The sequence below is a fragment of the Cyrtonyx montezumae genome, unplaced genomic scaffold, assembly GCF_038088225.1.
Source record: "Cyrtonyx montezumae isolate F1298 unplaced genomic scaffold, pur_monq_1.0 scaffold_7, whole genome shotgun sequence".
Taxonomy (NCBI): domain Eukaryota; kingdom Metazoa; phylum Chordata; class Aves; order Galliformes; family Odontophoridae; genus Cyrtonyx; species Cyrtonyx montezumae.
Window position 1 is genome coordinate 16,595,734 of NW_027072078.1, and position 13,085 is coordinate 16,608,818.

At 34.9% G+C, this 13,085-nt stretch overlaps 1 protein-coding gene across 1 annotated transcript in view; it reads left to right on the forward strand.

The window, feature by feature from the left end:
* PARD3B (par-3 family cell polarity regulator beta) overlaps nt 1-13,085 on the forward strand; it is a 359,707-nt gene that overhangs the window by 184,065 nt on the left and 162,557 nt on the right. The window contains exon 15 of the mRNA XM_065750387.1: nt 2,131-2,246. Within this exon, the coding sequence (XP_065606459.1) occupies nt 2,131-2,246 (116 nt within the window). The remainder of the gene's footprint in view (nt 1-2,130; nt 2,247-13,085) is intronic.

Genomic DNA, 13,085 nt, shown 5'->3' on the forward strand with positions numbered 1-13,085 from the left:
ATTGCTAATTAATGATTGTGATAGCATGATTTTAATTAATTTTAAAATCACTTATTATTTTGCAAAATGTGTACTATTGTTTTTACAGTCACCTGATCCTTTAATATAAACTCATAATCTTATTCTGGCATTTAGTGCTTTGCTCATAAGCTGCACTGTGCCTCCTGTTCAAGATCTACAGGTCACATACCCAGTATGTATTCAGTAAAACAAGAAGAATCCCAAAAACATGAACCCAATTAAAAAAAAAAAAAAAAAAAAAAGGTGAAGCATAGGTGCAGTGCCTAAAGTCACTTAAAACTTTAAAAGCCCTAGCCAAATTCACTTCATAGGAAACCAGATCTTCTTACACCACACATCAGCCAGAGAAATCTTTGAAAATTGTTTCAGTAAGTGTGAACATTGAAATGTATAGGAAAAAATGTTAACAATGGGTGTTTTGCCAATTATTAATAAGTTGGGTAAGATTGATCAGATATTTTAAGAATGTCTTTTTTTAAAGCTGATCTGCTTGATGTCAGCTACGAACTTCATTTTCCTTTGCAAAATACAGAAATTTGAAAGTAGTGCAGAAAAAAAGTGTAAAAGTGGTGAAGTTCATGCTGACTTATGCCATGACTTAAGAGCATGGATTTCTCTCAGGTAGCACAGGTTACACTTATCACAGTCTATTGTACATGCAGTGTGGGAAAACTCAGCATTGAGCACAGTTTACTCATTTTGTGAGTATTTGCATTTCAGATAGTCATGTGACTATTTTATCTTAATGAAAAATGGAGAGCTTACCTTTCTACAAAACCTTAGCTATACTTCTGTCCTTGTATATGTTGATGTAGTTACAAACCAATCTTTAAATGACCAGTTGCAGATAGTATCAGAGAATACATTTTGTTTTGTTTGTTTTTAAAGATAACTCAAATTCTTCTTTACACTAACTGTCAGTAATTTCATTATAGTGATTTTGTAATTTCTTGTCAAGCATCTAGGTATGACATGGTAAACAAAAAACAAAACAGAAAACCCTCTACCTGGAGCGGTGGAAATCTCCATTGAATTTCCAGCTGCAGTTGTTTTCTAAAATCTATTACTAATTTTTCAACAAACTGGGAGCGAAAACATTCCTTTCAATGATGATGATGTATTAGGAGGATGATATATTTAAAGGCCCTTTCTGCCTCCTTGATTTTTTTCCCCGGTGTTCTATTGGCTTTCCACTTGGATCATAAGTTCTGTTGAAATTGAATTGCTGTGGGAAGTCAAACAGATTTCATGTAAAATGAATTATGATGAAACAAGCAAACCAAATATCCTACAACAACAAAAATGCAGGAAATTTTTTGACACTGTAAAGTTGTTTTGATTGAAGAGTTCAGAAATCAATGGTTTTGGAAGCTTTTGATTATATAGTAAAAAAAAAAAATCTTATTGCGAATAGGTGGGAAATTTTTCAGGTGTCTTTGAGTGAGGTGTTTTGACTCTTCACAGGAAGAAGTTACTTTCCGTTTCACTTATGTGGAATTTTGAAATGTTTAGATATTTGTCTGCCTTGACACAAATTCGAGAATTAAAAAAAAAACAACTACACAGTATGTTAATATTCTTCAGATAATTATGACACCTTCTGAAAGACCACCAGTCTTCAGCCTCTGCTAAAGCATTAGGTGGCTATGTGCTTTTACAACAATTTTAGATTAACAGATGAAGAAGAATTGGAATAGGTACATCAATGATATTTTCCCCAGCTTTCTGCAGCATATTATTTAGAAATGCAGTGGTAAAATGGAATTAACAGAATGAACACAGACACACACACACGCACGCACACACATAAAAGCACTCTAACAAGTACTTGTGTGTTTCTGCTTTCTTCTGCTTAATAAAATATGAATTGTGTAAAAGCAGCAATTATCACTAAACATTTACATTTGTATATGCATTTGCAATGAAAAGCAAGTGACTGGAGGTGCTAAGTCTCACAAAGGAAACTTGAGGATCAATAACTGATTTTAAAATGCATGGCTGCAAGCAAACTGGGAAGAAGAAACACATGTATAGCGTACATGTTTTAGTTAGATCACTTGTGTTTTGAGCTGGTGCCTAAATATTTTAACATCATCTTTTTTTCTGCAGCCCTACCATAAATTCAGCAGTGTATTTAACAGATCAGCACATCAACTTCAGATCTTTGATACCAGCCAAGCAGTCTGAATCAATTAATATGAAAGCCTCAAAAAGCATGGATCTGGGTAAGAAAGGGTGGGGTGACATATAGGTCAGCATTTTAGCCTCAGCACATCTGCACCATCTCTGTTTCTTGGTTTTGTTTCTTAAACACAAACATCAAGGTGTAATTTCTGCAGAGGAGCTGTGGTGATGGGGACAGTGTTCTATCTCCTGTAGCATCTAATTGCAAATACCGTTTTTATTAAACTGAAGAAAACTTTCTCCTTTCTTGAAGGCCATTCTATCTATTGTATTGAAATCTTAGCTGAGGAAAAGAGAGCTTTTGTAAAAATGAGCAGAAAGAATAACTACAAGTTTTAAGTGTAAAAAAAATAGCAAAACAGCAATAATAAAAGTTTTTTTTTCATATAAAATATAAATGATTGCCAAACTACTGTGGACAAAGGCTAACTTTCTTAAAACAAGTTGTATATTTTTCATTGACAATGACAAATACGGGCAATCAAAGCACTGCAGTAAATCTTTATAAATGCTTGGAGAGTGGTAAGGTTATGGTCCTCTACCCATCAAAGCTGCACAGAAAATCTTACAGGCTGGGTGAAACAAAGTAAATGGTTCTTTCAATATTGATAAAGCGTTTGTGAGTGAAAAATTGAAGGGTTATTGCAGTTGAAAACTGTGTCATGTTTTGATGATAGTTCAAGGAAAAATTTGCAAGGTTCTTAAGCTGTGAAGAATCAGAAACCAAATAAGCATGCCTTTTGCCTTTTAGATCTTTGTGGCACTAGTCCTTTATCTTTCCTTTTCAGACGGAACTGTTGAGGGAGTAACTTAGGGAGCTATCATTAGTGTGTAACAATAGATTTATGTGTTTTGTAGGATCAGACTTCACAGAGAATGAATATATTTTTATATTGTATTGAGATAACCTTTGGTATTTTCTTTTTCTTGAAACGTTCAAATTTGGTCTTAGTTCTTGTATTGTTGATTTTTACTGTCTTAATACTGTAATGCTATTTTAATGTACTATTAAATGTATGTGCTTCCATAATGGATTGTTAAGAAACTGAAACATTTGCTAATACATGGTAAGGATAATTTAAGGAAGTTTAAAAAACAACAACAACAACAAAACATTTCAGTTTTAAATATACTGCATGACCTGGCCAGAGATGCGTTCTTTTGCAATTCTTTTCTACCCTTTTGATAAACGAGAATACATTAGATGGATTTCTTTAAAAAAAAACAAACAAACATAAAAGAAAAGGTTTTTTTCTTCTTAATGTTTAATGTGAGTGCACATAATGAAGAAAGAAATGGGTTTATAGACCTGACTACTTTACTTCATGTAGTCAGCACCTGGATGCTTTCCTGTGCAAACTCTACTGTAGGAAACCTACTTTAGCAGGGAGGTGAAATAACTGATCTTCAGAGGTCCCTTCCAACCCCTACAATTCTGTGATTTTAGAAGGTAGAAAACATAGTGTTCAACTTTACAGAGTCTTTTTTTGACTCATTTTCAGCTCCCAAAGAAGTCGTTAGAAAAAATGCTTGTAAGCAGCAATATAATATTAGGCAATGAGAATGTGCTTGAGAGCATGTTCTGAACTCCCAGGTAATTTGCACTTCCTTTTCCCCAGTTCAGTGTTTGTTTATATTGCAAGATTCAAAGCAGTATAAACAATCTGCTTTTGATGCACACAAGTGGTGCTTTAAAAATGTGTATAATTCACTAAATCATAGTGGTTAAATAATAAAAATGGGTGAGTAGATGTCCTTAATATTGAAAAAAATAGTAATAATAATAACTGTTGTTGCTGAAGACAATTGTTGAAAATGCAAGTAAAACCAAAGGGAGATATGATCACTCTGGTTGGAAACATTAAAGTTTTATCCTCCTTGTTCTTGGTGATGTGATAGACGTGTGTATTCTGAAGGTAAACCTGACACAATTATTTAAAGAGCTGGAGGAAGAAGAATATGATGCAACTGCACATGTGAAGGGTTTGTTGGTTTATTTGTTTAACAAAAAAAGTTAATTCCAGTTTTAGTAAGGAAATGTGCCCGATTTTAGTCATTTTGTTAGGACTGGGAAAAAGGCCTGAGAAAGAAACTTAAGTATTTCCACTTGCTAGTAAGATGAAGCTAGGACATTTACAGACATTCTTTAGCAAGTGTTGAACCAATGTATTCTGTTTTCTACTTTATAAAAGATTTAAATTGGAAGGTTTTGGCTGGAAAGGTGAAAGGAAGAAAAACAAGAAAATCTGAGTTAAATAACTGCAATATCGACACTAATCATGCAATTAAAATTTCATTAATTTGGTACCTAAAACTTTGCTTCCAAATAGAGCATTCATGTATTGTATACTCCAAAGTGTACTTTTGTAGGAGGAAGTTAATAGTTTACTTTAATATTTCTCATATTATTTAACTACGGTTGTCACGCATAGTGACATCATCGTTCTCATCCGAACTTTGCTGCTGAGTACCCGTTATGGATTTCAGTGTGATGCTTGCCAGCACAAGAATAGGTGGGAAGTGCTGCAAGAGCTACTGTCTTTATTTTTCAGATCCAGAGTTGTAGGTTGTGAGAATTACTTGTTGGTAGCCCAAAGAAACTTTGTAGCAGATTTGATAACAAAGGATGTACTGTTAACACACAGGGTCTTCATTCCACATAGCAAATCTTACAATGAAAGCTATGTGGCATGTACAGCCAGAGCTGTAAGTTAATTGGTAGTAGGAAGAAACAGTTTAGTTTGTTGACTGATTATATGTTTCTGTGTTGTGGAATGGACAGCTGGGAAGGAGAAGACATGAACCACTGTCACTTTATTGTTCAGGGAGGGCTTGTGTGTGTGTTGTGAGTTGTATGAACTGGCATACATAAAAAATGGCAGTGTCTTGAGCATGTGTATTTGATAAGTCTCCGTTTCACTGTAGATGAGTCAGGTTTTGCTTGAATACAGTTTAAAAACTGAATCAGTAGTATGTGTGAGATACTGTTGTAGAATATCTTTAAAAAAAAAAAAAAAAAGCAACTGTAGTGGTCCTGTGGTGTTTTCTTCAGTTTTGCAGGTATGTGCAGAAAATTCTATCTAACTCTGTATAGATGTCTTTGTACCAGGTGTATGAGGGCAGCTGAAATGTTTGCAGTGTGCCTTGATCACTGCTTTAGCATCCATTGTTGAGGTAGCGGTCAAAGGCTTCTTAAAACTTACTGCTTCATTCAGAATGTTAGGATACAGTTTAGTTCTATCTCAGCTGTAAGTCCTAATGTGCTTCCCTGCTGCTGTGTTAAAATAATGGCAGTACTTTCTAGGTTACTGGTAGAGTTCATATCCTGTGTCCTACGGTATACTTTTTCTCTACTTTTGTTTTGAACTGGTGACAAAACAGCACCACCACACATTTCCTTTTATTAATCATGGCACTTGAAATGTCCACTTGGTTGCATAATTTCTTATGGATGACAGTGCTTGAATACATTAACAAGGAAAAGAAGTGTCCTTTTACCATGATTTCAAGAATTTGTGCAGCCAATGTCTGACTTGGATTGCTTGCTTGCACTATTTAGATTTAGACTGCTTGCCACGTCTGGACCTGTGCTTGTAGCACCGTGTTAAGAACTAGCAAAACAAATTCAGAAATGCTGGAAATAAATCTGGTGTTGTGCCTTCTCACTTCAAGAATAAGTGGCACTTTATTTATTTATTTATTTGCAGATAAAAATGAAGAAATTTATGTCTTCTATGCATGTCATTGGAAGAATCATTTTTTTCCTTCTATACATGCAGATTTTCCCACATATTAGCATGATTTTCTATAAAATAACTTCTGTGTAACAGTTCATCAGAATTCATTTTCAGTCGTGTTTTTTCTTTCTTTTAACTATATTACAAAAGATACAAAAGAGCAATATGGATTTTTATTGTGTTGTACTAAAAGAAAAAAAGAAGAGAAAAAGGAAGGCAAGAATATTTTATTTTATCTCCAGCACTTTTATTTTACATAAATCTTTATGCACAGGATTGATTTAGGCTATGCAGAAATATAAATGTAGCCATGGGAATTTTATTCAAAAACATGGAAGTATGGCTTGTTTTAACCTGAAGCAGCATGAAATTGAATCATATGAGAATATAGCAATTTTGTATCAATTCAGACAAACTGCTTTGTAGATTTCTATTTAAAGATGTAGATATAACGACCTATGACCACTATCCCAAGGTACTCTCTCTTCCTCTCCCCCTACAGAACAAAAACCCATAGGCCTTAACTGATTAAGCTCTAAAGCCTGAAGAAGGGGAAATATCCTTTACTTGATTTTAAGTGTGAGTTAAATATTATTTGCTAAAACAGAATTTGACCTTGGAATGTATTTATTGAATATATCAGCCAACTTCATTTGTATATTTGAGAATAATTATTAAGTGAATATGCAATATGTGAGGTATGAAGTTTCTGCCATAAAACCACTATTTAAGTATATGCTCACTCCTTTGTTTATGAAGGGGTACGTTAGATCAGAGTTCATGCTTTTATTACACCTCAAAATAAAGATAAACTAATGCTTGTAGAAGGATGGAGGTAATGCAATTGATACTGTTATCTGTTACCTTTGTGATTGGCTCCAAACTGGGTTATCCCTATTCTGTCTGCAAATTTGGATATTGTAACAAATATCTCAAAAGATAACCAAATGAGAGCTAAGCAGAACTAATGGAATTTGCTCTCCTCTTAAAGCAGTGATTTGATTCTCATGCAACTGAAAGAATACTTTTTGGATGTCCCCAGAAGTGTTCTGCTATTTTTAAACCATAATTTTTTTTAACCAGGCTTTATATATGAAACCAGATTTAAAACTGCATTTTGAAGTTAGGTAGGTTCATAGGAACATCGCTGTTGAGAAGATGGGTCGGAATTTGAAAAGGCTTTTCAGTGTTCTCGAACTATAATGATAGTTTAACAATCCTCTCTTGAAGAGAAGGACTTTTTAGAAATGAGAATGTCTTAAGTTTGGAAAAACCGATGATATGTATGGCTGTGGTTGTTTTGGGGATCAAGGGGTAGAAAATACTTCAGAAGCTTGTCTAGCTCACATCATCATCAGCTTTATAGTACTGCCAGGTTGGTATTTTCTGAGATTGGAATAGATATATATTTTCTGAGACTACCTTGCAGAATAAATTTCTAGAAATGAACATGACATAGTTTTCTTAGTTTATATAACTTTCTAATTTCAGCTTCTGAGATCTGCAAGTAGGAAATTAAACAAAAAGTTATTAAGTAATAAGGACACTGTGAGGCTAAATTGAAAATGAGATTATTATATTCTATATGATAAGAAAGACTTTCAGCAAGATCATTTCTGTTACTCAGTTTAGCACTAAATCTCTGTTGACACGTTTGAGGGGAAGGTGAATTGTGGTATGAGGGCATACACGGACAAGTTGGAATATTTGGGTTTTTTGGCTGGTTTTGTAGAAACCTCTTTGAATTCAAGAAAATTTGCTGTGGAGCTGAATGGAAATGTCAGATGTGCTGGTGTTAGAGCTGAGAAAATGGTAACGTGCTTATAGTGGTAGTTTCTTACAGAACTTTAGTCTTAATGGGTTGGTATTTTAAGGTACTCGTATGATTGAAATGTTATGGGGAGAAAATAGCAATTAAGTTAGTGTATAGTTACTATGAGAGAAAGTACAGATAATAATGAAGTCATAATTTCAAGTCAGATTTAAGAACACTTTGTTTTAAATCTGTTCCCTATCAATGTTCTCAACAAGTGAATGACAGATTAGATTAGGAATTTGTGATTTAGCCCAAGGAATGTAGAAGTGTTAATGATGTGTGGAAGAACTGTAGTGGGGGAGCTGGATCAAATTCAGCCCTGTACAGTTTAACTTGAACAGAGGTGAGAGAAGATTAGAGAAGACAACAGAAGTGTAAAAGAAGCAGTGGTGGCCTCAATTAGCAATGTAACCTTCAAGAATAAGGGGTTCTTGTGCTACTGCAAGAAAGTGAATAGATTTGTATCATGCTGGCAGTGAAATTGTAGAACACTATTTTCTGAAAATAGAAAAATTTCCATTTAAAGATACGTGTGTCTGGTGTCCAGCATCAACTGTACTGATGGTTCTTAAACAACACAGAGTAGAGAGAACAAACTTAGATGTTTGTATTTTCATTTCTGTGCGCTGATGTACCAGGTGGAGACCAGAGATGAGCAGTGTCCATCAGGGCTCCTCACTGGGACCAGCACTGCCTAATATTTTCAGTGTTAACATGGACAGTGGAATTGAATGAACCTTCAGCAAGTCTGTGGATGTCAGCAAGCTGAGTGGTGCAGCTGACACTCTAAAGGGAAGGAACAACATCCAGAGGGACCTGGACAGGCTTGAAAACTGAGCCCATGCAAAACTCATGAAGTTCACCAAGACCAAGTTGCAAGGTTGTACACTGAGGCTGGGGCAATTTCACCTCTTAGAGCAGATCCAGAGGAGGCCACAAGGATGCTCAGAGGGCTGAAGCACCTCTACTATAAGGATAGGCTGAAGGAGTCACTGTTTGTCTCCAGGCAGACCTCATTGCAGCCTTCCTGTACTGAAAGGAGTCCTATGGGACAGATGGGGAAGGCTCTGTAAAGTTTTGCCATCGCTAGGAGAAGGTAGAGGAAATTGTAAAAGGAAAAGATTTTAAGACTATGCAAGTTTCTCCTTCATAATATGCTCATTTTGTCGGTCCAGTAGATCGTAGTATAAAAGTCTGTGGTCTTTGTATATATAACAGCCAACAGCATATTTTAAGTGGTGGTTGTAAGCCAGCATTTGACACATTCTCTGTGATTAATTTATGCCACTCCTAGAAGGGGAAACACTTCACCAAGGAAATAAATATGGCAGTAGAATTATGTCATTGGCACTATCATTGACTAAAATTAATTGATGATGCAGTGCCTTCATTATGCTGAAAGGGCTGGATACAGATACAGTCCACAGAAAAAAAAAAGTGACCAATTTGTCACCTTCCTTTATTTTCTAATGTTGTTTATACCATAGAAACTGACAGATTCTAAAAAGCACAGAAGCACCATTTGTATATGTGATTTGGGAATATGTCAATTGTTAATTAACTGTAAGAAATTTTGTATTGGGCTCCCAACCAACTGATAATGGAAATTTATTCTCCAGGAAATTTGTTTCAGGCACTCTTATTTCCCATTTATTGTAATTTTAGTCTTTGTTTGCTTCTTTTCTGAGTGTAGAACTACAGTTCACTTTCAAAAGCATCTGTTTGTTTGTCCAGCAGAAATTTTAGAAATGCAAGTTAACTTCCACTCATTAGAGGATTTAAGTTGCTACTGGACAATGTGGAAAATCATTCAAAAAAGACACTGAGTTGAAGAGTGTTACCTTGCATCTTGTGAATAGCAGTGACTCCTAGTTTGGGGGATAAATAGTATAATTGTACAATGATTGTAAAAAAGGAAGAAAATTTATTAGCACAGCTGGCTGCAGCATTTCTTTGTACTTGCCTTAACAATAGTTTTGAAGTAGTATGACCTTTCAGCTTGGGCTGTATTTAGATGCAAACTCTTTTGGAGGCAACACACAAGATTTGTTGTGTAGTAAACCATTGACAGTCATGACAATTGAAATAAAATGGTTACATTGGTTATCTTAAGTGGGGCACAGAAATGGCAACCAAAGGATTATACAGGAGAGTATGGATGTTTTGTGGTTGCTTTTACTGCTGCTGAACAATGCTGCCTGATTTCTTAAAGCAAAATAGCCTTCTAGAAAATTACCATTGGAAATTCTAATACAATTGAATATTCCCAACTTACAGTTTGCTTGATTTTTAACCTTTTGTTTTGGTGGTTGGCATTTGTTTGTCTTAGTAATGTTCTATTTTATATAATCTACAGTCTTGCTGGTCCCCCAGATGTACATGCTTTTCTTAAATAGCTGTAGAACTTTGATCACTCTCATTCCAGTAATTACTTAAAGTACTGGCAATGAGTATGTAACTGGCTTCTGTGATGGCAGTGCAGCTCCTTAAATTGTAGATGTTGGGTTTACATGAACTAGTGTGTTTTATGGTCCCAAACACTGTTAACTTCATGAACTAACATCCCCTGGAGTTCGGGGACATTTCAAAAATGTTAAGTGTTTGATTTACCATTTAAAGAGAATTCTTTGTGAGTGTATATACTAACTTGCACTGATCTTTCCCTGATATTTTTAGCGTACTGTGTGCAGCAATTCTAGCTCAAGAATACTTAGTGTTTAGAGTATTACCATAAAAATAGTTGCATTTGAAATTTTTTTGTAAATGTCTTTTTGATGCATGCCAGTCAGACACTGAGCATTCCTGAGTGTGATCCTCTTAAGCTGAAATTTTTCAGTTAGTTGCAATGTAATTGCTTTTTGATGTTGCAATAAGAAATATTTTTTTTTACTTGAATATTGAGACCAGACAGTATATTTTGCCTCTTTAAAATCTTTTAGGTGGCTTTCTGCAAATATAAACCATCACCAGTGTGATCTTAAAAAATATATTTCTATTTAGCTCTTACTTTTTTCCATAGCCAATAAGGACAGCTAGAGAAATATTACTTCTTTTGTAACTGACTAATTGCATCAGTTCTGAGTGCTCAAAAATGCTGTTTTGTGGAATAGGATCTCACGCTTACTAAATAAAATCTCCAGTTACCAAAATGTCAACTTCTGCATGCATAAAGTAGTTGAAGGAAATAAGTATTTATCTCCTGTTAGCCTTTCCTTTTTTTCTGTCATCTTCTGTTTGTTCCCTAAGGAAAAGGGATGCTAATGAGTGGAATTCTCAAACAGTAGACATGTCTGTGCCACTCCTTCTAATGAGAGGTGGACACTCTCCAAGTTACTGCCTAGGCTTAATACCTCATGAAATGAAAAATGTGGAAAGGCAGACATTTTGCACAAATTGATATAAATCTTTAATTTTTTCTTCCCCCCAGTTTGTGTGTTTGTCTAAATGCATAATGCTAACCTTGTTTTCTGGTAGGATTATTTTTCATTTCCTAATCACTTTATTCTTTCTTCTTTCCCTCCAGTATTAAAATCTAATTTTTGTATGTGAAGCTGGTCTGTAAAGTATGATTAATTCAAATGGTTTTACTCCTTTTAATAACAAAACTTAGTTTCAGTCAGGGCCAGGCATCAGCATGGTTTTAAGAAATGCTATGAGCTTTAGGATCTATTATTTTTCAAGCTCCTATGTAGTGTAACGTAGTCTACCCCAAATAATTATCATTTGTTACAGTGATTGCTATTAGTGACTGCTATAATTAAAGTTGCTTATCAGTTTCCATTATAATCCCCTCTTTTCATACAACCTTAACCTGACAAAGCATTAGCCTTTGGGACAATATTTTTCCATGGTAGCATTCTCCTCATAGGTAAATTGTGGGGGAGAGAGGAAGAAAAATAGTTGTATCTGTCATTATCAGAAATCCTTGTCTGGTCATTTTGAGTTGTGGGATCAGCTAAATAGTATAGCAAGAAGGTAGATAGTTACCATCATTTCTGGGGACTAGAAAAACTTACAAGTTAAAGGATAAGGAGTACAGAACTGCCTTTAATTTTGACTATTCTCACTGTTTTGTCTTTCAGTATCTCTGCATAACACTGCAAATAGTTGTTAGTTTTACTTTATTTGCATCTGCATCTCACAGCATCATTTAAAAGTGTTAATTTTAGTGATGGGAACTGTTTGACAATCAGTTTAGAAAGTTGGAAATGAGAAACAACAGTCAGGTGTTGATTCACGATTCCAGACCCAAATCTGGAGCTGGTTTTGGGGTAAAAAGCATTTCTAAAAGTGAATTGGGGAGGGCAGTCTAAGAGAACATTTTCTATAATTATCTTCCTGGTAATAGCTGCTAAATGTCAATAACTGCAAAGCTTTTCCCTGGGTAGAAAATGACATCCTCCTGTACTGCTGCATATAACCCTGTCTGCAAACTTTTTATGGTGATCACTATATAAAGAATGTGTAAGTTCACATTTATAGTGGTTTGAGTATGACTTGACAATTTATTATATCATATAAAGAAATCACGTTTTAAGGTATAATATAAGGGAGTGCTTGGGCAGACAGAGTTGAAGGATAAGCTTTGAAGCCTAACATTCATTTCCTGTGCTTTTTTTATCATCCCTAACATGACATTAGAACCATTTCTTTGCATAGAATTCATTTTAAGTAATAGTGATTGGTTCTTCCAGTGAACCCCCTGGGACAGTGTTTTAATTATTTCCATGAGATACATGATAATAAACTGAAGTACAGTAGAAATGACAATTTTTGTTACATTCAGAAATTGTTCCTCCACTAGTCTGTCTGCAAACTGTTACTGCTGTAAACATCTGTCTTTATAAAATGTTGTGAAGTTCTACACGGTACGATTAACTGAAAAATAAATCCTATCATGAAAAAAGTACAAGCTATCAGAAAGATAATCTTTCTGGAGACCTCATTGTCTGCAGAGGGTCCTATGAGTCAATGAGATGTCTTGCACATGAGAAGATTTCCACATCTGGATTCTTTTTACCAATTGAGGTCTTTGATCTGAAAATGTTACAACTCTCCTATGCCCTGTAATTTGTCTCACAAGATGAGTTATTTACAAATGCAATTGCTCTTCTGACAACTCAGTTTTGAGCATGTAAGTGCTGGGGTCCTGATCTGTAACCAACAAGGACTGCTAACAGTCCTTTTATTGGTTTCAGTAAGCTTTGATTCAAGTTTTTGGACTTTGAAGTGCCCCAGGTGGATTAGGGTAGGAGGGAAAAAAAAAAAAAAAAAGGATTTTTACAAATTATTATTTTTTAAAGATTTAGGTTGCTGTGCATCTGAAA